Source organism: Pleurodeles waltl, chromosome 9 (genome assembly GCF_031143425.1).
Source record: "Pleurodeles waltl isolate 20211129_DDA chromosome 9, aPleWal1.hap1.20221129, whole genome shotgun sequence".
NCBI classification, from domain to species: domain Eukaryota; kingdom Metazoa; phylum Chordata; class Amphibia; order Caudata; family Salamandridae; genus Pleurodeles; species Pleurodeles waltl.
Window position 1 is genome coordinate 397,314,193 of NC_090448.1, and position 27,534 is coordinate 397,341,726.

At 45.3% G+C, this 27,534-nt stretch overlaps 1 protein-coding gene across 2 annotated transcripts in view; it reads right to left on the bottom strand.

Annotated features, from left to right (window-relative positions):
- Positions 1–23,873, bottom strand: part of FERMT3 (FERM domain containing kindlin 3) — a 77,415-nt gene extending 53,542 nt beyond the window's left edge. Inside the window, exons 1-2 of one of the 2 annotated variants that reach the window (XM_069207106.1) lie at positions 23,483–23,873; positions 19,773–19,923 (exon numbers count right to left, since the gene is read on the bottom strand). In XM_069207106.1, the coding sequence (XP_069063207.1) occupies positions 19,773–19,908 (136 nt within the window). In that variant the 5' untranslated portion in view covers positions 19,909–19,923; positions 23,483–23,873. Of the gene's footprint in view, positions 1–19,772; positions 19,924–23,043; positions 23,152–23,482 lie in introns of those variants that run through there. The other variant, XM_069207107.1, reaches the window with a different exon arrangement.
- Positions 23,874–27,534: the final 3,661 nt, after the last annotated feature.

Here is a 27,534-nt window from a genome sequence, read left to right on the forward strand (position 1 = left end):
TTCTGCAAGAGCGTTGTTATTATTATTTTATTATTATGCACAACATTTCTCATCATGTTCCTGACCCAAGGTTGTCAGGGAACAGTATGAGACAACATGAGATAATGTTTGGCATTACCACCACAAGAGCACGCACTGTCTAAATGCCCACGTCAGGCCTGAACAAAAACATGCTTTTATATAAAACACTGTAGTGCAGATTTAAGGAAAGGAGCACTGCACCCAGTGCAGCACCACTTTCCTTACCCCCCTTAACATCCCCCACCACCACCATGTGTGCACAGTATCTAAGATACATTGCACCATGGCACAGGGTAGGGGGCAATAGTGTAATTTTTTGTGACAATATTGATGTACTCTGCAGGATTAGCGCCAAAAGGTTTGCGCTACTCCTGCAGAGTACGTGGGGGCCCATTATAAATAATGGTGCATGTCACAAATTCAAAATGAACAAGGGGCAGCCCTGGCTCTGGATTTGGGGATAAAACTGATGCACGACATTGACACAGTGTCTTCAATAATATTATATAATATTAATGGGGAAACAGCAACACTGGCAATTTGCCAGGGGCGCCGAGAGGTTCCTCAGCAGGACCAGGAGCATGCGCTGCCAAAGATTATTTCTGAAACCTATTCCAGTATATGGCGGGATAGTCTGGGGGCCAGACCAACTAAACCTCAAATACAGAGTACTTCCACTAAGGAAAGTACTAAGAAAGCACAAGAATGCTCTAAAAACGCTGGAATAAACAAACACAAAATAAAGATAGAAGACATCAAAGAGGAGAATCTCTTCCACAGAAAACCTCAGAAAAAAGAAATAATCTCAGACAAATTTAATTTTAAGAAAACAAAAATTGCTTTTTTCAGTATCCTATTTCTAGGATACGAATTGATGAAGGCAAGAGCCTGGCCCCGCACTTTCTAAAAAAATGCAATCAATTACAATCTCCAAACAGCATCAAGAACCTGCAGTCCTTGCTGGGTTTCTTCAACTGGCAGAACATACTTTCCAGATTATGCACAACGCATAAAACCACTTTTTTATCTGAGTCGTCCTGACTTTTCAGGTAAACACTGGACATTAGAACACACATTCTCGGAGGACTACCACTGTAGGAGGCTAGCCTTGTTTGTAGTGGGTACCTACGGTACTTACACCGTATACCAGGTCCAGTTATCCCTTTTTAGTGAAATGTAGTCAGTGCCTAGAATCCAGGCTCTATAGGGGTAGTGTGGATGAGCAGCCAAGGCCTAACTAGGAGACATGCAAGGCTCATGCAATATCCTTGCAGTCACAGCGTACTTACACACATGAAAGACAATACTCAGTGTTACAACAATAAAGGTACTTTATTTTAGTGACACAAATGCCAAAATACCATAGAGACTATACTCCCTTACGAGGTAAGTACTACACAAATTATATACACTAGTATGCAGAAATAGCTGTAAAAACTGTTAGAAAACAATGCAAATAGTGAAAATCATAATAGTTAGAAATGGGCTTGGGGGAACACAAACCATATACCAAGAAAGTGGAATGCGAAAGTTGGTTTCCCACCTAGGCAAGTGTAGTGTGTAGAGGGGCGCTAGAAGTATTAGAAAACACCAAAGGTAAGTAATAGACCCACCCCAGAGCCCAGGAAAGCAGTAGTAAATCACAGTAACTTGCCTAGAGCACACAAGAACACGAGAAAGAAGATAATGCAAGAACCAGAAGAAACTGCAAGACACCAGCAGTGGATTCTGAGACCAGAAGACCTGTGGAAGAAGGGGACCAAGTCCAAAAAGCACAGAAGAGTCCAGGGAGAACAGGAGCCCCTGCTAACCTGGATGAAGGTGCAAAAGAAGAACCACCGATGAAGAACAACAGTCAGTACTGCACTCAAGAAGAGGGATGCGGGTTCCTGGTTGGTGCAGATGATGTCCCACACTGAATGGATGATTGCAGTCTGGTTTGCATCACTGAATTCCGCCAACAAGCCTTGGCACACGTAAAGCTCGTGGTTAGCAGAAAATGGCGCTGCCCAGGACCAGGAGGGACCAGGCAGCGTGCACAGGAGCCCCACAGCACGGGGATAAATGAGGTGCAAAAGGAGGCCCACGCAGCACAACAAGGGATGCCACGCCGCCGGAGAACCACTCAGAAAGCTGTGCGTCGCAGGGTAGAGTGCTGGGGGCCGGAGCAGCATGGTGCACAAAGAACTTTGTGGAAGGATGCCAACAAGCCTTGGCAACTGCAAAACACGCTGTGCACAGGGGGTACTGTCTTTTGTGGGGAGGCAAGCTCTTACTTCCACCAAAGTTGGACAGTAGGACGTCAGGACCGTTGGGACCCCTTCAGTCCACCACCTGTTCTGGATCCACACACTTTGTCAGGAGAGAGGACCCATGCCACTGGTCTTTGCTGCAGAGGGGTGCCTTATGAAGCAGGGGAGTGACTCCTTCACCCCAAGGGAGAGATTCCTTCGTTCTTCTGGTTCTGAAGTCAGGCTGTCTGGATGCACGACCTGGAAACAGTTGCAGTTGCTGGCAGGAGCTGAAGATACAATGTTGCAGAAGTCGTCTTTGCTTCTTTGTTGCCATTTGTAGAGTTCCTGGAGGGTCCAGATGCAGTTTCTTCAGTGAGAAGGTGAAGTACAGGATGCAGAGGATTCCTGCAGCAGTCTTGCAATCGGAATCTGAAGAACCACCCAAGAGAGAGACCCCGAATAGCCCTGGAAGGGGGATTGGTCAGCTACACAACTAACCACCTATCAGGGGAGGGCTCTGACGTCACCTGCTGGCACTGACCAATCAGATGCTCCCAGAGTTCCCTGCCAACTTGGACTCCAAGATGGCAAAACCCAGGTACCCTCTGGAGGAGCTCTGAGCACTACCCCTGGGGTGGTGAAGGACTGGGGAGTGGTCACTCCCCTTTCCTTTCTCCAGTTTCGCGCCAGAGCAGGGAAAGGGGGTCCCTGAACCGGTGTAGACTGGTTTATGCAAGAAGGACACCAAATGTGCTCTTAAAAGCAATTCCAGTGGGCTGGAGTGTAACACCCCTCTCCCAAAGGAAATGCTCTGTTCTGCCTTGCTGGGCTCAAGCTGCTTGAGCAACAGGAGAGCAGAAACCTGTCTGAGAGGTGGCAGCAGCTGGGGCTGTCTGGAAAACCTAAGAAGGCTGTAATGGCAGTACTGGTGGTCCTCTTAGGAGCACCCAGAGTGCATGGAAGCATACAACCAATGCTTGCAAAAGCCTTGGGGGGAGATTCCAACATGTTTGATACCAAACATGCCTATGTTCGGAGTTACCATTATGTAGCTGAACATAGGTAGTGACCTATGTCCAGAACACGCGTAAAATGGCGACCTCGTAAACACAAAGTCAGGGAAAATGGTCCTGGAGGTCGTGGGGGCACCTCTGCTAGTGCATGGGTGCCCTCACACACAGGTACTCTGCACCCTGCCCTCAGGGCTGGAGGGCCTGCTATAGGGGTGACATATAAGTGACCTTGTGCAGTGTAAATGGCAGTGAAAGGGTGCATGCACCTTTTCACGGAGGCTGCAATGGCAGTCCTGCAGAACCCTTTGCATGGGCTCCCTATGGGTGGCAAAAGATATGCTGCAGCCCATAGGGATCCCCTGGAACCCCAATGCCATGGGTACCTCAGTACCATATACTAAGAACTTATAAGGGGGCTCCAGTATGCAAATTGTGGGTGAAATGCTGAGTTACCAGTATGCAGTGACAAAATTCAGAGGAGAGAGAGCATGATCATGGGGATCCTGATTAGAAGGATCCCAGTTAACACAGTTAAACACACTTACATCAAGCAGAAAATGGGGTAACCATGGCAAAAAAGGGTACTTTCCTACAACCACAAGATGTGCTAGAAGCACAACACATACACACACAAGATAATAAAACAAACGTGGCCATCAGAATAATTGCTGGTGCCATGGGTTTACCTATGTTACTTTCAACGAGGGTGACACAATACCCATACAATACAAATCACATTTATTCTCTAATAGACAACAACATTTTGCACCAACAGAAAAACTACTAACTGCTGTTCAGATGGCTGTCATCAAGGAGAGGCCACTTGCCCAAGGAAAAAGCATTATTGTTGTTACCCCACCTCCTGCCCTTGAGGCGGTCACCATAGCTAGCGTTCCAAATGCTAAAGCAATACATCCACATTGGATTCAATGGGCAATCTCCCTGACTGCCACTGATGTGTTTTATGTCTTTCACCTAAAACCACAGACTCAAGAATTCCTCCAATATGAGCTTGAACACCCACGCCCACTAGCATCTTACCTCTTGACCAATACTGAGTCATCATTTATACTGATGGTTCATCTCAGCCAGCCATAGATACCAAAAACCAATACTCTGCTGCTTGTGCAGCTGTTAGCTGGGTAATGAGGGATGGTACATTCTACCCTCAAAATACTTACATGTAGACTCTAGGGGACTGCTCAGCTCAGCTTGCAGAGCTTAAAGCTCTGGTCCTGGCACTGGTACATATGGATCCTGAACATCTAACACTGATTGTGTGTGATTCGTATTACTGTGTGCAGTCCTAAAATGATTACTTAAATCATTGGCGCCTGATCACCATCAAACACAAAACTTGTGGTGGAGGGTAGCTGACCTTAAAGACAGGCTACTGAAAGCGTGTGTAGGACATACATTGGGCTATCAACATGTAAGAGTACACGTTGTAGGGAACACTCTGGCTGATGAAACTGTCAAATATGCTGTAGCTACGTCTTTTGTTGCTGCAATTAATCATTCCCATACACGACTGGATGATGAGACACTGACTGCTGTGAAAGCTTCGGCTCAAAAAATTGCAGTTGCAACAATACCAGGTGTGCAAGATTGAGTGATCCCCAAGCAAGCCCAGAGATTAGATCTCATTAGAGTAACGCATGAGGTTGTTGCACCTGCCCAACGAAGTGTGGCAGCTACTATTTCACTGCTACAAAAATGCTATTGGTGGCCAGATCTACACAAGCAGACCAAACAGTATGTCCTTTGCTGTGACATGTGCCAACAAATTAAAGGATCCACCATTAAACGCCCACTGCAGACACCCCTCCTAGTGTTATTAAAGATTTGCAAATCTTCATTAGCACATATGCGGTTGCGGCATTCCACTCAGACCAGAGCTTTTGCCTCCAGGGCATTCAGGGATGCCACAGGCATGATGGGTGTTCAGCTCCATTACTCCTCCCCCTACCATTCTGAGGGTAATTTGGTTGTGGATTGGAAGAACCCAGACTTAAAGCAGCCCTTAACAGCAAGGGTATTAGGTTCTGGCCATAGTTGGCTTCATCACCTTTATGGGGTCCAGAGTGCATTAAATAATCTGCCCAGAAGGTCCTTGGGAGGACTCACCCCTTATGAGGTCCTATTTGGGATACCTTTTTATGTCCCAGATCTTGGTGGCCCTGGTGCGGTGGTGGCAGAAGCACTGCTTGACATAAATTAAGGTGTTGCTGTTTTACAGGGAATACAGCATTCTGTGAGGAAAATGAATCTGCTTATGCCACCACCTTGGGAATGAGGGATTTACCAACAACATCAACAGACTGGATTCCTAAAGTGGGGGATCTAGTTTGAGAAAAGGTTGTTGTCAAAAAGGTTTGGCCCATCCAATAGAGCACCCGTTCTTGTCCTGGGAATACACGGTACCAGAACTGTCATTCTACCACCACGGCCTGGTTCCAAAGAAAACTGCTTTGTTTCAATTTACATCATTAAATTGCACCACATAGCTGATCCTGCACAGTAGACCACAAGGATTCCTGGGTAGTTCATCTTTCCCTCTCACTACCCCACGGGAAATACCTCTTCAAGCACTCAACAGTGCTTCTGCAAGTACCAATACTACAATTGTCTGCCCAAGCTTGGAGAGGGCGGAAAATGAGCTTCTGTTAATTCCTGTCACCATTTCATCTACAAGAAATGTCCAAACTGTGGATCTATACTATTCCAGTTCAACACAAACGGATGACATTGTTTAGTATGAACCACCAGCATTGGGTTCATCTACCAGTTCTGCACTAGCTTCTGTTTTTGCACAGACTGCTTCTGGTTACTTTGTCGACATGGATGGCTTTTTATCAAATTCTTCTGCTTCTGCAACTGCACAGTATCAAAGACACGTATGCTGTATAACTGGCATAAAAATAACTATCTTGTTCGTCCATGATACGATCTATGGATACTACTGACATTGTTTCCTTTCTACTCTGGATTGGTTTTGTCATTGTTTTCCTTCTATTGATAAATGGTCATTATCTTCCCGAATGCTCTGCTATTGAACTGGTGGTTGAGGTTTTGACACCTTACCTTTCTTCCCATAAGACTTGCCCCTAGTGAACATTTCAACTGTTCTGATTCCAGATGGGATAAAGTTCCATTCAATATATTTGGCCCGACTGAGGTAATTCAAATTCGTTACGCGTTTAAAGTTTCAGTGAGTGATGTAATTACACCTGGGGTTGTTTCTCAAGATTGGGATGCTAAAACAGTTGATTCTATGCTTTTTTAGCTCAAATATTACACTGTATTTGAAAGTGAAGATGTTTACATGAACACAGCGAATTATGGGGAAATGTTCTGTTATCACCATTGGGACATTACTTTCTGCACCGAGCTAGTGCCCCTTAATCAGTTTTTGATTATACACAATGGGAGCACTGTTTGACTCCACCAGTGGGGAGTTCCAAAGCACATGTAGAAATGTTTGCATATTTTACTGGGCCCGATGCAAAAAATGCAGAATCTTACTATTTTAAATTGCCTCCCTCAAACGTGAGAAAGATGTTGCTAACCAATACAAAATTGATTTATTCGGATTGTGTTGTTTCCTAGCTTGCTGTTGAAGGGTATGAGTTTTGGAAAAACAAGATTAATTCAAAAAGTGTGCAAATACAGGGTAGGGAAGCTATATTTAGGGCATGCCTTATTCCTGTACAAATTAAATTTTTGAATTAAACTTTCCAGCAAATGACTTGCCTGGGGTTAGCAACGATAAAAGAACTAAGGGGCATGTTTACAAGAAAGTGGCGGTCCTGATGTGCCACTTTTCTTGCGTCCCCTAGCGCCCCCTAACAGCACCATGGTGGCACTGTCTTTATAATACTGTGCACCACAGCAGTCATTACCCTAACAGCGTCAACCTTTTTGGAGCTATTGTGGTGCTTTGCTGCACCTGCGCCAAAAATGTTGGCGCTAGTGCAGCAAAGTACAGGGAGGCCCATTGGCTAATAAAGGAGCATCACTTCAACGCCTGCCTTAGCTAGGGGTTAAAAATGATGGAAAAATTACACAGTGAAATCTTTTAAATTTCACAGCTTCATTTTTTTCAGGCCTCCTGCATGCATTATGCCTATGCAGGCAAAATGTGGGGCAAGGGATTACAAAGTACTGCAATGCATGCATTGTGCCACTTTCTAAATTTGGCGCTGGGGAATGCCCTCCTTAATGCCACCTTAGTGTAAAAGAATTACGTTAGGGCGGCGCAAGGGGGATGTAGGGGCTTGTAAATATGCCCCTAAATGCATCCAAGATCCCCACACCAGCTAAATTTAACAATTGGCAAACATTTTTAAATGTCACTGAAGAACAGCTCACTACTTGGATTCAGAATGGTACCTTTAAGTCCATGTCCCGATGGGTGGTTACTGTGGCCAATGGACACAAATGGTTGTCCAGCACGTTTTGTTCATTCCTCAGGGGTTTCAGAGCAATCCGACCAGACCCTCGCTATGTCACGGCTCAGCACTCAGTTATCATAGCAACATATATTGTGGATAAATTTTGCAAACAATGGTTACATTCCTCCACAATAGCAGCTGTCAAAGAACACCTTTCTCATTTCAGAGAAAGTTGACTTACAAGATTTCTTGTTAGGTCCTAGAAGTCTACGCTCAAAATGTTTCCTCTATGCCATATACAATGAGATCCGGAAGAAGGAAACTGCTGCACTTTTAAGGTAGATTTACAAAGAAAACATGAAAAAGGCTTTACCCGTTGTCAATAATGGTATGAAAACCTTGTCCAACAACATCCACGCCCTAAATAACATTGTGTCTTCTGCAATACATATTAATCAGAATGACATGTCCTTTTTACATCACAGACAAAGTCAACTGAGGTCCATTATGCAGTTAGGTTGGATGTTACAGGTCCTAAAAAGTGTCCGTGTGGGCAGGTTAACTCTACTGAATTATTTGTCGCATTTAAATTGACTAGGCAACAATAGCTAATGGCTAAAAAAGAAGTGAGTTACATCATGCTTAATATTGAGAAACTGGAAAAGTCGCCTTTCAATGTAGCAGTAAATCCCTCTGTTGTATGGCTCACACATTTGGTGATAAATCTGCCCATTTCTGCATTTCAGTTTACGGACTGCTTAAAACATTTTGTATTTGGCAGATTTGAGCGGTTAGGGGACAGTTATATCCATGAGATGTGGGAGTTGCCTTTCAATTACAAATGTCTGAAAGGCGTAACAGGGATCTTTCTTGGTGGAAGCGAGTGTAAGACTACTGTTAGTCATGATATGACTTGTAAGGAGGTGTTTTTGCACAGCACTTGCAACGCGGCTGTATCAAATTTGGCCTGTTATCTGAAGGGTACTCTTGTCTCTTTGATTCAGCCAGCGTTTCCAAAGGAAGTGATGATATGCTGAATGATCAAAGCTGCTGCGGAATGAAACATGGAATTGCCTATGTAATTTCAGTTTTGCCTAAAAAGCAATGTAAGCGCTATGAGCGTGTGTGGTGCAATGACTTTGATGAGCTAGCAAGACCAACTATTGCTCTGCTTTAAAGTCTACCATCACCGCATTCAACAAATGAGGCATGATTTTTATACTAATAAAATCAAAGGGGGCCCAGAACTCATTGCGTGAAATCTATATGATTGTTAACTCTTTTTCCTCACTAGATCGTGTCACATTGCACAGTCCCCCCTCAGAGGAAAGCTGTAATGCTTTTGCTAAATTATTTTCAGCACATAGTAGCATCTATCTACTGCTCCTTCCCAGAGAGGTCTAGGAACACTCTGGGGCATATTTACAAGGAACTTGTGCATCTGCTCTGATTTGCCAGTTTCCTTGCACTGCACTGCGCCCCCTCCCTAATGACATTATGGTAGCGTTGTATTTACCATACAGCACACCATGGCGCTCGTTAGCACAACTGTGCCAATCTTTTGGGTGTAGTTTTGGCGCTTTGCTGGATTAGCGCCAAAAATGTTGGCACTAGTCCAGCAAAGCTCAGGGAGACCCATTTGATATAGCAATAGCATCACTTTAATGCCTGCCTTGGGCAGGTGTTAAAAATGACACTAGAATGGCACAGTGAAATCTTGTAATTTGCAGGGGAACGCCTCCCTTGCATACATTATACATAACGCAGGTATAATGTGGTGCAAGTGTTTACAAAGTGGCACAATGATACCACTTTGTAAATACGGCGCAGGGTGAAGGCCTGTTAAGTGCTGCTGTAGCACAAAAAAATGACACTAAGAGGCGCAAGGGGCTTCTAAATATGCCCCTCTGTATTTACAGGTCGGGTTTGAACCATCACAAGATCCATCTCGTCTGCTTCAGTTTCAACCTTGCGATTTTGACAAGCTACAGCCTCTGATTCTGTCTATAAAATTGGGCTCTCCTCTTGATGTGCCCTCTCCTGCTATCCTGCAATTGGAAGCTGAGGAGATTTACCCAGTACTGAGAAACATTATTAATAACTCTTTTGCTTTCGCCCAGGCCCCCCCTGCTGGAAGCATGTCTCTGGTGTGCCGCTCCCGAAAAAGCCCTCTTTGGATCTTTCTCCATCTCAGAATTATAGGCCTATCTCACTGCTACCTTTTTCTGCAAAACCAGTGGAAAAACGTGTTAACCAACAGCTCTCAATGTTTATTGAGTCTAAGGATCTGCTTCACAATACACAATCGGGATTTCGCCCTGGTACAGCACAGAATCTGCCTTGTTGCTGGCCTCTGAGTCGCTGCGCCAGATTCTGGACAGAGGCAGCATGCCAGCATCATTGCTGCTGGATCTGAGCACGACCGTTGACACAGTGTTTCACAAGCTTTTTTAAGAATGATAGTGGAGACACGGGGTTGGCTTGCGTCTTTTCTTTAGGGCTGCACCTTTCAGGTCCTGCAGAAACCTTTTTAATATAAGGTCCTGCTACTGCAGCAGGGGGTGCCTCAGGACTCATCCTCCAGTCCCACGCTATTCAATCTTTACATGCGCCCCCTGGAGGTTATCACCAAGTGGTACTCGTTTGAAATCATATCTTAGGCCGATGATAATCAGGGGCATATTTATACTTTTTGCTGCAAAACTGCACTAAAGCAGTTTTGCTTCAAAAAGTTTTGCACCGACCTGCACCATTCTTGAGCACCAGCCGGGCACCATATTTATGGAATGGTGCAAGCCGGTGCAAAGGGTAGGCTAGCATTAAAAAAATGACATTAGCCAAGTGGGGGTGGCGGTATGGGAGAAAGGGGTTTTTCACCAAAAAATGACGTTAGGCAGGTTAAGAGTAAAAAAAATGACTCTAACCAGCCTAGCATCATTTTCTGACGCAAAACCATCCATACCACATGACTCCTGTCTTAGAAAAGACAGGAGTCATGCCCATTACCCCAATAGCTAGCACAAATGACCAAGGTCCCTTGGGCACGGGCATTGCACCCAGTGTCATGTAGAGGGGCACATTTGAGGACCCCCAATGGCACTTTAAAAAGAAATACTTACCTGTACTTACCTGTACTTACCTATACTTGCCTGGGATGGGGCCCCATATCCTCTGCTGTCCCTCTGCTGTGGGTGGTAGTGTCCCTGGGGGCTAGCGAGGGCACCTGTGGGCTTATTCCATGGTGTTCCACCATGGAAATAGGCCCACAGGTTCTCTAACGTCTGCCCTCACCCAGGCGTTAAATAATGGCGCAAAGCAAGCTTTGCACCATTATTTGACACCCCCCCCCCACGTGTGTGATTTTAGCACGGTGGAAAAATATGATGCTAAGCCCAAAGAGTCATTTTTTGCACAGGAACGCCTACCTTGCATCTTATTGACACACAGTAGGTTTCCACGTCCAAAAAATGACTTTAACTCCATAACTTTGCCGCTAGACTGGTCTTGCACCAAAGTATAAATATGGAGTTAGTTTTGCACCAAATTTGCGATTAAAAAATGATGCAAATTCAGTGAAAAACAAGTATAAATAAGCCCCTCAGATTATTGTCACTGTGTCGCAGAACTAGGCCATGACTGCTGCCTCTTAATGTTCTTGCCTGTCTGAGGTGTACCTATGGATGGACCTTAATTGCCTAAAATTAAATGCAGGCAAGACAAAGGTCTTTATTCCTGGGGGGGGGGGTCTTCATTTGGACCCCCGATTGGTGGAGATCTGCACTTGGCTCCCTACCGGTGCCGTACCCCAAGGTCAAGAACCTTGGCTTTCTGTTTGAATTAGGCCTCACATTCGGCAATCAGATCACCGACCTAGCTGGCAAATGTTTTGGGATATTAAAATCCCTTAGAAAATTATCGGGCTCTTCTCTGAGGCTGCAAAAGACAGTTATCCACGCTTTAGTAATCTCGCGACAGGATTACCGTAAAGTTTGATATCTAGGAACCCACAGACCAATGGAGCAACATTCTCACTAAAGCCAACAACTTTGTAGGAAATGAAGGACCGGAGGAGGCCCTCCTGAAGATTCTATAACAGTGGCAATTTACACCAGCAAAACTGGGTCTCAAGGCACACCAATGGGAAATGTTATTTTGGAGTGTATATATGAAGAATTAAGTTCCTTGACACATACTATGCTCCTTCCCATATCTGAAAACCCTACAGGAATGAGCAGTGCAAATAATCGAGGCAGTGACAGTTTCCTGTGTAGCAGAGTGTCCAGATGTCATATTGTTGGGGAGTTTATCATAGCTGATATACCCGTTATAAAATAGAAAAAGGAAAATCCATACTGCTGGCAGCAAAACAAACTATATTACCTAATTGGGGCACATGAACATCTTCAGAAAACAACTTGTGGATTATGAAATTGTGGTGGATTTTGGCCATGGAAAAAGCAGCTAAAACTACCCAGCGACAGGAGAAAGATTGGAAGACACCAAACTGGACCACTACTACAACACAAAACAAGATACAACATCTTCTAATATTTTCAAAGAAACGTTAAACTGGCCCAGAACACAGCATCCCACAATAAAAGGATTGCAAGGGGACTGTTAATTGAGGGCAGGCCAAGAGAAGCAAGTAGGAGATACGGATGTGGTCTAAGGCAGGCGCGACCTGTCCTTTAGGGTGGAGGGGCCATGCCCCCACCTTTTGGCCCTCATGAAGAGTGTCTGTCAGGCTGAGCAAAGGTCAGCCTGACAGACACTCTTCATGTTCCCAGGTCAGGCAGCCAGGAGCAGACATGCGCGATTTGTGCAGACTCCTGACTGCCCGAGCTAAACTTTGCTGGGCTGAAGAGGTCACAGCTCCTATGGGTGTGACCTCCTCGGCTCAGCAAAGGTGCCTCGAGGCCCTTCCCGGGTGACGAGGAAAGCGTCACCCATTGACTTCGACCTGGGCGCTTCAGGTTTAAGCCCTGAAACCCCCAGGGTGAATGTCAATCAGTGACACCTTGTCGCGTAGTGGGGTGGGGTCAGCAGTCTTCACTGACCCCATCCCACTCTGTGACGAGGCTGGGACTGCTGCCTTCCCTCATTGGCTCACCTATGGTTAGCCAGTGAGGGAAGGCAGCAGTCCCAACCCTCCTGGGACCTCCGAGGCTGAAGGTAAGTGTGTGTGTGAGATCTTTTTAAATGAATGTTTGGTGCATGCGTGTATGTTTTAATGTTGATGAGCGTTGTTAATGGATGTGCGTGCGTGCGTGCATGAAAGTGTGAGTGTGCTTCCTGCCCGCCCCCTTCCCTCCTAAAACTGCTGGCCGCCACTGGTCTAAGGGCACGATGAGGAGGGAAGGATGGTACCATAAGATGTTTACTTATAAGTTCAAAACTTCAATAAAGTGCTTTATTAAATTATTTTAAAAAATCCTCACCATCTGGTTTAACACTATTCATTATATGATCTGGAATTCATAGTATAGCTTTGTACAACCCAAGAGAAGAATCTCTGATTTTCCTGTGGACATTCAAGCACTGAATTCCCCTAAAGGGTTGAAAGATCAAATAGTCCCTTTCAAGTTCATTCAAAAGATTTCCCATTTAATCCATAAAGCTATCATGCTTAGGGCCTGGTAGAATGTAAACATTTACCAATATAATTTCCTCTGATATTTACAGCCTTTAGCCCACCTGGTGCCTTTATTAAATCCTCTAATTATTCTTTTTGATTTCACTTTTGCTCTAATCGTAGTCATAGTCACAAATCCTCCTAAAGGAAGGCCTTTAAAATAGTGTTTGTTTGGCCCAAAAATCTTTTTGATTTTTGTTCTAAGTTTGGTAGTGTGTGATCTTAAGACTTTAATTACATTTTCCATCCTCAAATTTCATACCCCATCCTCTATCTTCCTCTCCCAGTGTTCTTTAATCTGATTATGCAGTTGATTCAAAACTGCCTCCTCTATGCGATGTGACTCCGTCTACTTTCTCCTGTGCCCATCAGAACATTTGCCATGACTTACTTCACTTAGTTTGTATAATATACTTAAAATTAAAATATTTCCAACCCAAACTATCTGTTTTAAAATCAACTACTACTAAGCTATTTGTCTTATATAATTATTAGAATCCTCCAAACAATTCTACCCAGCATGGTGCATCTGCCTTAAAATATCAGCAGCAATACCGTGCTCCGTCCATAATAAACTGAAAAGCTTCCCCACAAAAGCTGTAATCCAGGCATCATCAGCCCAGACATGTTAGGTGCCACCCCTGCCTCCCACTGCTTTACACAACTCCTGTGCTTCCTAGATCAGTACCTTTACATCTCTTCCTCTAGGAGAACAAAACAAAGCTACAATTCCTGTGCTTCTAGGTCCACCAGCTTTAATGCCAAATCGAAATCAGAATCATCCGTGTACAGAGATCTCTTAAAATATCACAATCCGGACTGCACCCCACCCCCAACTCCTAGTTCTCCAGTAAATAGGAGAAGGCTCCATATCACTAGGGGGGAGAGAGAAAACGAAAAGGTGCAATAAAAATAAAACACGAAACCGGCTTCTACTCAGTTTTCCACCTCCTCCTCCTCATCTGAGCTCCAGTTATGCTAACTGCTTTGAGAGTTTTTTGACAATTTGCAGTTTAGCAGGGCTGGGGCCCGAAAGAGCCGTGAGGAATGGTGGGTCAAAAGCACCATTTAGAAGCATTACTGATTACATAACCATTTCAGGACATTTTGAATGACACTTGGCATGATAGCCTGCTAAGCATGTGTGACAACCTTATATAATAGATTGCACAGCAAATTACATAGCAGACTACTAATAAACTGTAATGAAAGTGCTTAATTTAAGCAAGTGGTTCTTGTGAGGGCCACCGACCCTCATTTTTGAGGACTGGTACTAATTTTTCCACATTAGACATTTTCCGAGAGCAAAAGAGGGAAAAACACTAAGCGGAAAGGCGGAGGAAGAGAAAGATGGAAAACCAGTCACAAAGAGAGAAAGCAAGGAGTGAGATAAAGAGGCAGGGAGTGTCTGGTAGTGGATAAACAGGCATAAAGTACATTTAAGACTAAGCACCCTTGGTATTCAGCACGCAGCATTTCATTGCACCGGTTAAAGTCTTCTGAGCAGAGCTTTGGGCATAGGCATGTGTATCTACAGCTGTGTGATCAACATCAAATTAAGCTGTATTTCCATATCCATGACAAAGTTTCTAAATGTTGTAAACATTCTACGCGGTATGACTACCTGTCCGAAAACAAAAAGTGCTCCAAAACCTCATCAGAGGTCAAAAGTGATATATATATATATATATATATATATATATATATATATATATATGTATTGCTACAACTTCCAGTCTCTCAAGCAATCATGCACTTTATGTGGTAGACTTGGGTCTGCAATTGTGTGTTTTCCATTGGATAGTGTCATCAAGGGGGAGGTAATTTGACAGTCTCCTAGTTCCGGGTAAGTGTGGATGATGAGGTGTGGAGGATGACTGTTAGATCCACAAGGGAGTATGAGGCATTGGGGGGGCTTACAACCTTCCAACATAATATGTGTCTAAGTGGTTTATGTAGTGGATTGTTTCTGTGGGGGCTTGACAGTGAGGTTGGATCTTATCATCTTCCACCTATTGGTATCAATGATAAAGGTATGTTGGTTGTATCTGTCAATTTAAGAATTTACAGCCTGGAGAGTCTGCTTTCTGTACAGTATAAGAGAGGGGGCTGGTTACCAGCAGCGGCCGGCAGTTATAGGAGGAAGGGGGGCGGGCGGGAAGCACACTCACACTTTCACACACTTGCGCACGCATGCACGCACGCACGCACATCCATTAACAACACTCATCAACATTCAAACATACAGGCACGCACCAAACATTCATTTAAAAAGATCTCACACACACACATACCGTCAGCCTCGGAGGTCCTAGGAGGGTTGGGACTGCTGCCTTCCCTCACTGGCTGACCTTAGATCAGCCAATGAGGGAAGGCAGCAGTCCCAGCCTCGTCACAGAGTGGGATGGGATCAGTGAGACTGCGGACCCCACCCCACTCTGTGACAAGGTGTCACTGATTGACACTCGCCCTGGGCGCTTTAGAGCTTAAACCTGAAGCGCTCAGGTCAAATTCAATGGGTGATGCTTTCCTCGTCACCTGGGGGAGGGCCTCAAGGCACTTTTGCTGAGCCGAGGAGGTCACGCCCATAGGGGCTGTGACCTCTTCAGCCCAGCAAAGTTCAGCTCAGGCAGCCAGGAGTCTGCACAAATCTCGCATGTCTGCTCCTGGCTGCCTGACCTGAACATGAAGAGTGTCTGTCAGGCTGACCTTTGCTCAGCCTGACAGACACTCTTCATGAGGGGCAAATGGTGGTGGGGCATGGCCCCTCCGCCCTAAAGGACGGGCCGTGTCTGCTGGTTAAAGTAGTCATTGTGATATGCTCATGGTTGAAGCTTTCTTTTCTCGAGTGTTTAGTTTGTGATCTACAATTGGATGTGCTAAGGCCGTGTGGATTTCCTGCACTTGTCTCCTTGCACATGGGCTGAACTGTTCTCAAATGACCTATTTCTAGTGTTTGTTTGTCCATGTTCAGGTGCTTATTTGTCTGAGATACTTCTCCCCTGCTGTGATTCTGAAAACTGCTTGCCTAACCCTTATGCCCGGTACACATGTTTAACTTTCCCATTATTTCCCTTTCATTCCACTAATCCTTGGCTTTCACAATCTCAGTTCACAGCATTCTAGATCCTTGGCTCCTGGTTATTCCAAGCCTCTCTGGGTATGGTTTTTACTCAGTTTGTTTTGTCCAGGGCCCTGTCTCTAAGACTAACTGGTCCTGTATAAGACACAACCTCTATTTTTCCAGAAGCCCCAGCACAGCTGGTGGGCTGCTTGGCAGAATTTTTGTCTGATTGAGCCATAGCCAGGAACTAAAAGTGAGACATAAATTTCAAAGAGTGTTTTTGGATGCGTGGGGGACTCATTTAGCAATGGTATCAGTGTGCTAGCATGCTAGTCTACGTCAAGTACCAACTGCTGCAATACCAAGTAACCCTATGGGATGGGCATTCCAATGGCACTGAATCAAGAGGTTAAAGAAAGTTAATCTAGATCTTTGAGCGGGTGGAGGACTTGTGATCAATGGAGGCAGGTTGGATGTGGCAGGAGATAACTTGGGTTCAGCCAGGGGAAGGGCCATGGACAGATTTGTCCATAGTGTCAAGAAGGTCCACAGAGGTTGGTGGTAGACCATGACCAGGAGCCATCCTATTTAGTGGCAGTCAGGCCAGACACAGCATGAAAGGTTAGGGCATGGGTGTCAATGTCCAGGACTTTAGCAAGTGACTGGAAGGAGGAGAGATTGGGCGACCTAATGTCTAAGGATTGATCTCAAAGGTTTGGGTTTCAGTAGAATTTTCAAGTGTTGTGCCTTTTGAAGTGGTTTAGGTAGACAGACTCCGGTCCCTATGGAAGAGAATCCCTAGATGGCTCAAACAGGAGTGGGTAGACTGGAGTTGCAAAGAGGTGGATCTAGGGGCTTTCAATTAGGTAACCTAAAGTATTTCACTCTTTGGTTGGTTGTATCCTGAGAGAGTAAATGCTCATCCAATGTGGTCGGTAGAGAGGCTGCCAACATTTCAAGTATTTACCAAGCTTGAGAAGAAATGTGAAAATCATTTTGTGTTATTGGTAAAAAGATGGTAGTCAACTCTTAAGAAGGATATGATGCTTTCTACAGATATTACACAGGGACACACAAGTGGGATGAGCAGAGAGCCAAATAAGCAGAGAGCCAAATAAGTGGTACCTGTGCAGGTCCAGAGCCGGTAGGGTCATGTAGCAACATCACATAAGGTGAAGGGTATGATGAATAGCAGATTACGTTCCCAGAGATTTCTGAAATACCAGTTTGTTAAGGAGTATGGAGCAAACTATGGTGCCAAACGTGTCGGAGGCAGGCAAAGAGCAAGTTGCAGATTTTCATGGGAGTCTTCTTGGTGCGGATGTTTTTATAGAATATATTGAAATGAGTTGGCGAGGATATTATCAGTGACACAGGTGGTGGGGCACTTGAAGGAAATCCTTGCAAGAGTTTTCGTTAAGAGGGCGAGAAAGAAGATAAGGTGGTAACTGCGATGATCCTGGTCCTCCCACAGGTGGGTGGTTGGAACAATAGGGTTTGAGGAGAGGAGGGAGCCCTGCCTGTAGGACTAGGGTGAAGAGACGAGTTCAGTAGGCAGGAGTTACTAGGTAAAGATGGTTAAGGTTATGGTCTTCATAACGATACAATGACATAATGAAATAATGCAATTTGCAACAAAGAGTGTTTCTGTGTTTGGAATTATCAGGACCAAAATCCCCAGGCCCAATACTTCCAGTCCCAGAGCTACCTGGCCTCTACGAGAGGCTATAGGGGCTGGGGATGCGGCAAACAGCATCCCATAGCCCTACCCACCGCTTGCTGCAGTCTGGACAGGCACGAGCATGCCCATCACTCCTGCCCCACAACTTATTACACCAACCAGCGGTCCTTCCGACATTTTCCACCTGTACCGAGCAGATGCAAAATGTCTGGCTTTTTTTTCACCAACATGGTAAACAAGTGATCCAAAAAGGACCCGGTAAACCTGGCAGTGAGCAGTTATTCCCATTTTGTAATGGCTGGAGTTTGCAGCAGAGATGCCCTCTGATAAACGTAATAGTCAATGAACTTGTGAGTGCATGTTGTACTCATGAACATTTCCCAACCTCAGCTGGGTGAAGGGGATGGACAGTGTGGCAAATAACTGGGTGCACCCCAGGGGTATGGAGTACTTGCCTTAGTTTGCCCTTTGTTTTCCCTGAACTGTTTTTCTCATGAGCAGCACACGCTTTATGAACTAAGAGTAAACAATGAAGTCCACCACAGACAGATGAACAGATGAAGTAATGGAGGACGTGATGGGTCCGGTGGTGGAGGATGTACATCTGACTGTGATGAACAGATGATCAAGAAGCTGCTAGATCTGGCCATTTGTGAGGCCATGAAGGAGGTTAATGTATAGATATCGAAAGGAGAGGCAGATGATAGAGTTTGTGGGCAATGTAAAGGGTGTTAAAGGAGATGATGAAGCAGACGAAAAAGCAGGTAATGTGGTGACAAGATAGAGGTCATGGAGGGGATGGTGGTGGTCATGAAAAAGAGGTAGTAAAAGTGATGGGGGAGATGATGCAGGAGTGATGAAGAAGGGAGAAGGAGAAGTGGTGATGTAAGAGGTGAAAAGGTGATGAAGTATGTGACAGAGGAAGTGGAGAGGCTAGTGGATGAAATGATGGAGGTTTGACCAAGAAAGTGTTGGAGGATGTAAAGGAGATGATAAAATAAATAATGAAGGCAGTGATGGAAGATGTGAATGAGAGGATGATGAAGGCAGTGTAGGAGGAGAAGACAGAAAAGGTGATGAAGAAGTCAATGAATGGGACATTGGTCGGGTTAACTGGGATGATGTCATAGTAGGTGAAGGTGGTGGGTGTGTTAATGGAGCAGGTGACAAGGGGGATATAATGGAAGTCCCTTTATGAAGTCTCTGTGTCCAGCAAGTCTCGTGCTGTTCACCCTTTCTTACCCTCTTGAGGGTTATTTTTGGCTGCCAATGACAAAGCGCTCACTCACTTCCTCCTCTCACTCAGAGCTGGTATCAGTCAGCCTACAAGATAAGTGCTCAGCCAGAACAGGAAGCTGCTTTGGAGAGAGACAGAAGGGCAGGACCCGACCACAGAACCCACTGGGGGCTAAATGATAAGGCTCGGAAAGCATCTCATTGACCAAAGAAACACATTCGTGGACAGTAAGAAGTGTCACTCTCTGAGTAGAGAAACATTCAGACAGGCAGCAAGAGGGTGACCCTTCGTTACCAAATGGAACACAAGCCATCACCTAAAAAAAAGAGGCCTCTTGCTGATCAGAGACTCAAGTACAAGAGAAGCACCTCTCACAGACTATGGAAATCAGCACAGTAACAATCCAAGGGAGCCTCTCACTTGCCATAGAAACAGAGATATCGACAGCCACAAATGCCTCCCACTGATCATGAAAACATGTTTACATTGTACTCACTAATGGCTTCCACTGTCTGCAGCATGACACCGCCAATATGGGTGTTCCCTGTCACCCTCAGGGTAACAGGCTCTGCGTCAGGCCCCAGCTCCTCCACAAACACCATCAGCTCCCATGAAGAGTCTATTGCAGCCATATTGCGGCAGTCTACCTAGAATAAAAGCAGAGGGGGAAGCATGTGAGTTCTGAATTGCAATTCCATTTCTCAGTTCTGCAAGCAACATCTAGAGAAGTGGGTCCATTTCTGGCCTCCTCATCTGGAATACTGTCTCCAGACAAAGAGACCACATCTGGAGTGTTTTGTCTAGTCATGGAGGTCCAACAGCCATAATGTGTCCACTTTTGGTGGTAATATTTAAACTATTGCTTGTAGGTCTCAACTGGAGCAGTGTGTGCAACTTGGAGGAATGGTCGCATTTGGTATACTTTATCCATTCCTCAGGCCACGTCCACCGATTGTGAGGTAAAAAATTAAGTTTAGTGGGGCTGAACAGCCTCTGTCTTTATAAAGGTTATTTGGAGACGGTTTTTGCTCAAAACTCAAAAAGTTTTCTCTGTATACCCCAAATTGTGGATGAAAAAATCCCCTCTACCTTTCTTCCATGGGACCTCTTCTTACTTTCCATCTTCCACTTGTCTTCTCTTTCTGAGCACAGCATCAACATGTTTGGCATAATCGTTATTAATGTATTTCTGCCAATTGTCATGATTTCATTCCAAATTATCAAAATCACAACCACTCCTTCTTTGAAAGTCTTAGCTGCAACCTAACAACACTAAGGGTCTGATTTAGAGTTTGGCGGGAGGGTTACTCCAGCACAAATGTGACAGATAACCCGTCCGCCGTACTATGATCCACAAAGGTTATAAAGGGATCGTAATACAGCAGACAGGAAATCGGTCACATTTGTGATGAAGCAACCGCTCTGCCAAACTTTGAATCAGTCCCTAAATCCCTCTATCTCATCTGTTAGTCCCACCAACCATCTGCATGAACTCACATACCACTCCTCAATAATGATCACTCCTAACTCCTGTTAATGCAAAGCACTACAAAGAAACTGGAGTAAATGCATTGGATTGTTTTCTTGAGAGCACAGGACTAATCCCTATAAGCACTGCATTAACCACTAACCTTGGATTCCATTACAGCTTGTTAAAGAGCTTCACTACTTCGTCAGGGATAATAAGCATTGTAGTAAGTCAATTACACTACAATACAATGTTTAATTTGCAACTGTTGTGGCAGGGCTTGGTCACTAGATGCTGCCCTTGTAACCAGAGACTGTGCATGAGGTGGTCAGGGTACCGTGAAAGGTCTAGGTAGGATGGAGCAATGCCTTCATCTTCATTTGATCATAGGTAAATACATTATAGCCAAGCATTGACCCATATATCTGTCTTCTTGGATCTTTCTTGTGCATTCAACCACGTTAACTGGTCGAAGCTGTGGCAAATTTTATTGGAGTTTGGACTAGATGTTACTTTGGTCAATTTTCTAGCAGGATTACACTTGGATATTACAGTTAGGGTGTGATTTGGGCCCAACCATGAGTGTTCAGCCCCTCTGAGACTTGAGCGAAGAGCCCACCAAGGCTGCATCCTCGCCCTTATTGTGATAATGGCCAAAACATAATACGGATTTCATATGTTAAGTAGTGTGCTGGCGGTTTTGGTAGACCCTCTCTTGTTTAGAAACCATAAACCATTCGTAAAATGGCTAGATTGTGGGTGAAACATTATGATAGTTGTAATATCTGCACATGTGGGGAACTCCAAATTATGCGACAGCGGAGTACCAAATCATACGGCAAATAAAAGCAATTATGAGGCATAATTTGGCAAATTTTTTCTAGCACTACTTCATTATTTTGCCATTTTCAGAATTGATAATACTGTCTGCGAAAAGATTTCACCTCATTAGTACAAATTTAACAACCAAATACCTAAATAAGCAAATAAAAGATGACCAGTTAATCTTTGTGAATAGACTTCCAATCTGCGTGACGTGTGAACACTTAGCATGTTTTTAGAAACTTTTAATGTTTGAACTAAAACATTTTTTGTTAAAATCTGCAGATAATGCAGGAGATGAAGAATTACCTGGCACTTGTGGCAAATACTTTATTATACGAAAAAAAGCAGCGGCTGCAGAATCGCATAATTCCATTGACCCTGATCATAACTAAACCGAAGATCCAGCACCTGGATTTCCTAGGTGTGAGAACGATAGACCAGAAAAATCCAACTAGTAAAATCACTTTAGGTTTGGGCTGCAAGTGCGCCCTAACCCGGTCCCAAGCCGATCCTGATCCCCACTACCGCACAGGGGCGATGTAATTCTCCATCACGCCAGTCCACATGCTTCCTTGCCCACTGCCACTATCCCACCCTCTACCAGTGCTTAATTCGTGCTTGTTCTTTCCGGTACGTGGCACCAGCACTTATTTTTGAGGGCCGGCACTTTATTTTTCTGCCTAAAGCATTTACTGCGAGCAAAGACACGTGAGAAAGACGGAGGAAGAGAAAAACTAAAAAGCCTCACAAAGGGAGAAAGCAGCGAGAGTGAGCTGAAGGGACAGGGTGCGGCTGTAAATAGATTAAAGAGGTCTGAGATGGCTTCAGGATTACGCTGCCTCAGTATTTCGTACTCTCACATTTAATTGCAGGAGCCACGTGTTTGAGAGGAGAGCTTTGCGCACCGGCACCTTTTTACTTACAAAAGAAGCACTTCTCGCTACCCAGACCCTGGCTACCATTTACCATCAGCTAAGAGTGGCGGTTAATGGAACTGGCATGAAATTAGAAGTTCCGTGTGGACTTTTATGTGGAAAAACCATGTCTGCATGGCTATTTCTCATTCATTGTAGATTGTAGTATTTACGAACAAAATACCATGTGGAAAAAATATTTACAGCCTCACGATATCCCTGCACCTAAATCCACATTACTTGCACTTGGGGTTCAGGGGCAAGCACCATATGGCTTTTGATTCAGGAGCCGTCATGCGGAATAAATGTTATGATATATGTGAGCGACCTTCATGGACCGTGGCCAGTTTTATTGTCCCCATCTCTTCACCAGCGGGGGCACCTTTGTTGAGCAGTGATGTCACTTAGTAACTTGCGTAGCAGCTTTGAGTAATCTATTTCAGAAAACTGTACAGAGTATAGCTTTCTTGGTAAGGTTCAATTTATAGCTCCCCCAAAATCAGCAGGATGGCTCCAACAAGTAGTAGGATGTGGCTTGGATGAACAAAATGTAAGCTTACCACCTAAATCAGCAGGGATCGCAGGTGTGGGTCCAGAGGAATGTTCTTGGTCCCTAGGCAGTGAGGAGAGCTTAGAGGCAGCCTGTGACGTCCATGCTGCCGAGCGAGAGATACCCCTAACCGCAGCTGCACTACCCGACGTGGTGGAGAGAGGGGTGAGCTAAGTGCTACTAAGATATGTAACCACAGCGAGGGAGCCTGTTGTGAGGAGATAAACGACCGCTCTCGGACCGGGGACCCAGGGCGGCCCTGTGCGCAAACCCCCAAGCTGCATCCTAAAATGGGACTCCCCTATCCCCTGTGAGAACCATATAGCTTGCAAACCCAATTTGTGTCTGTCAGGAGAGAAAGAGGGTACAGTACTCATTAGGGCACCTACACCTGGCCTATCATTCAGTTGAGAGACGAGTGTAGTATAAAATGGCTGAACAGGGGTTACCTTCTCCTTCGTCCCTTGGGGGCGCCCCGGTTGGAATCTGGAGCCGGAGGGCACCGGTTCAGGGCTCCTACATGAGACGCAATGCCCAGCATGCAGTGGTGGAGTGCACACTCCGGCCTAGTGCGCCTGGAGTTCAGCACACCCTGGGCCCGGGTGCCAGCCGCTCGCCACGCCGGTGTGCCCTGGTGTGCAAGCGCAGCGTCTGTGTCCTCAGTCACTTAGCACGCTCTGCCAGGACGTGCACGGTCCGCTCCGCCGCCAGTGCCAGTGGATGTATAAGGCGTCTATGGCCTTGGTGTGTTCGCCACTCTCTGGGCTCTAAGACGCCTCAGCTCGCCCTTGTGCAGTTACTGCACTAGCTTCCTCCACCGTCTTCACTTCCCTTCTTTTTATAAAAGATGGGCGTCAACGGCATATTTATCAACTTCCTCTCTGTGTACCACTGAGCCCGCTTTCCCCCTCCGTGACATTTCACCTCAGAGGCCGGAAGTACCACGGGTATGTGGTTATAGGTGACGACGCTTTTGGCGGGGCACTGTAGCGGTGGGCATCGACTGGCGGTAACCTCTGAGGAGGGCAACACCACTCAGTTCTGACAGGGGTTCATTAGGGACGAGGCGAGGTGGGCAGCTCCAGTAACGCAAAACCGTGACGGGGTGAGGAACATTATTGGCTTTTGAATAGACACGAAATTGTCCGTTGAAGGGTGTAATTTGCTCAGCCTCTGGTATTTTTAAGGGCTAGTATTAACCGTTTATCCTATCTGTAATTGTGTGTTTTTGCAGTGTACGAAATGCACAGAGCAGCTCTCATCCCTTAGCGCTCTACCAACGTTATAACACACACTCCTAACTGTCAAAGCACACCGTGGGAGCTCTCTCTCGTGACGAAAGGGAGGCTTGCAGGTACAGGAGTAATGCGTTTAAGGACATATCCTCTGCAGGCCTCTACACAGGAAACAAAAAACCTACAATGTGACACTCTGGCAGGAAGCATTGACATAGTCACGTGGGCCTCACGTGCAGCCTGTGAAAAGCGCCCCGCTGCGGAGTGCTGAAACTGTAAGAGCAGGAAGACAGGGAAAAACACAGGCTATAGTCTAGGCCAGTGGTCTTCAAACTTTTTAATGCCGCCCCTCCACCGCCCGTGAAAAAAAAATCATCGGGCCCCCATCCCTACTTTTTACAATTATTCAATGAAATTGGCATTGTTTAAATATTCAGTTAAGTTGTTACTGTTTTAAAAATGCAATTACATATATGATGCCAAGCATATTAATTTGTTAAGGCAGGCCTTACCAATGTGCGAAAATACAATGCATATTATTCTGGTAAGGCAGGCTTTACCAATGTGCAAAAATATCCACAGTGTGATTATTAGACTTGGAGTGGGTGTTTTGAAGAGTATTTGGAGTCCTTTCCTTTTTGACACATACTCCCAGCTTGGATATAAATGACAAAACATGTTAGTAATGACCCATTGCAGAGCGGTGCTACTGCTCATTTTTGTCAGCTCAAAACAAAAACTTGTTATTAGCATAATGCTTCTTTTGGTCTGAGCCTGGTTGCCCCCCCCCCCCCACCCCTGGGATCACTTGAGGCCCCTCTAGGGGGGCCTGCACCCCCAGTTTGAAGACCCCTGGTCTAGGCACTGCTGCAGGATGTGCACTCGTAACAAAGGACCGTGTAATATTTTAGCTGAATAACCCAGGCCTCAAAATTCCTGGTGGTGGTCCACCACCATCACTTCTGGTGGTCTCCACCTAATGGGGATCTCTGCGATGGAAGTGCATCCGCCATATTGATAGATACATTTTCGTCACAACTCTGCTGACCTGGCCACCATTTTTTGGTCTTGCCTAGACAGAGCATGCACTGTCTCTTTGAGGCCTATCAGTGGGTTTACAGATTGCCCATTGAATACCATTAGCTGGCTTCATTGTCACTCTCATTTGCTAGCTTCTTATTGGTCAGCCATAGGTTTCCTTCCTCTTCATGTGTTTGTCCCTACCACAAAGCATGATCCCATTACTTGTGTCCTTCCACTGTTCATTTTTGTAGCTGCTACTTTTTTCTTTGTGTTTAGGCAGTCTGCCATTGTGCGTCTTTTTCAACGGTCTCCTTCATGTTCTTCTCCCTCCTCCGTGTTCCTCCCTTGCTGCTTGCACCCTCTCTCCGTCTCTTCCATTGTCATTGCTTGAACCACCCCACTGACCTCCCTCCATTGTTTGCCCGGACACACCTATAATATAAAAGTGCCATAATGTGGACAACGCTGGCCATGTCATATCACTTTTTTCATCCCACACGCTTGGTGTCCCATGCACTCCTTCCCACACCCCATTATGCCTCCTGCTCTGCCCTCTAGCTAACCCTAAAAAAAGCATAATCACGCAACCAGCACTGACTGTGTCACAGTGTTTTTTGTTTAACTTTCAGGCATGCACCCGCTCTGCCTCCATCACATTGTCGTTGTTTGCTGCCCACCTTCCTCTTGTTGTCATTGTTAACACCACCAACCCTCCCTCCTTTGTTTCCCCCACTGACCTGTCATAATAAAAAACAGCGCTATTACTTGGACACTGCTGGCTGTGTCATAGAGGTTTTTTTTATTGCCATACCTTTCGTGTTGCATGCCTTGCCTCTATGATGCCTCTTAACCAGCCATTCTTCCAGTAATAAAAAAGTGCAGTAATGCAGCAAGCGCTGGCAGTATCATAGTGCTTTTCTCTTAACTTTCAGCCATGCTGCACAGCAGCCACGCTGCTGTAAAACATGGCTAAAAACATTAATAAAGCCAATACCTTAATTTGGTAAGACCGATTAGCTTTGCCAATGCTTTTTTTTTTTTGTCCTGCTAGAAATTTTATTTTGCTTTTTAGGGGGAGCACCCAAAAAGATTGTTTGTTTCTATAAAAAGGAACTAACACTGGCCCATGAGTCCACAGAGTTTTCTCCCCATAAATCAGGGACAATTGTTTTCCTCACCCAGATCCACCACTTCTCGGATGGCAGATCCGGGCAGAGAAAATCCTATTGTGTTGCCACTGCCACTATGATCTGTTGGTTCTGAGACAAACAGGTTGCCATGTTGAGAGTTTGAGACATGGGAGTCAGGTGAGCTTCTGCCATTGGAAACCCGACAGTGCCCTACCTCTAAATTAGGCAGGGAAAATGTGCGTTTAGTGGTCTACCAAAGTCTAAATTCCTCCCTTGGTATCTATAGAGAATATAACATTAAAGCTCTGTCATCCCCCAAGTTGTCACTTCATACCTCATATAAGGGCAAATTTTAGCTGAGTAAGATCTATGGAGCAGGTTCAGATATCCACCATAATTAATAAGAAATCATGCAGCACAGCTACCCACCTTGATGAGCTGCGCTGCATGATAGGGAAAGGGCAGGAATGACCAGTACTTAACATTGTATGGCGCATTCCTGTCTTTTTCCTGCACTGGCACATAATGTGCTGCCTAGCGCCAATGCAGACACTCTTGCACCAAGGTGCAAGGGTGCCTGTTTTGTAAGAAGGATTGTTTTTGTGCAGGAAGGGACACCTTCCTGCACAAAAACAATCCTGAAAGGCATTTTCTTCTTTCTCTGTGAGGTACAGAATGAGGCACGCATTGAAAGAGGAAGTAATGAGGAGAAATAAAGATACTTCTCCTCGTTACACCTCATCTGGGGAGGTGTAGTGTTTTGACCGATTCCCAGGTCTTCCAGTAATGGTAAATCTGGGAATATACCAAAATCCATGGGTGGATGTGTGGGAACACTCATGCTCCAGCCTGGAACACCTTCCCAGATCAGGGTAACACAACACAGTGATTTGTGCTGCGTTGCGTTACTCTAGATTTATCAGGCCACACAAGGCCACCTTGCATGGCTTAAAAAATGTAACTTGAGAGTTGCGTCACTCTTGCGCCTTGTTGCGTGGTGCAAGAGCAATGCAACTCTTTGACAAACATGCCCCAGAATCTTTATGAGCATAGGTTGCCCTTTAAGAGTGGATTTTTTTGTCAGTCGGTGAAGCCAGTGATGTTATATCATTC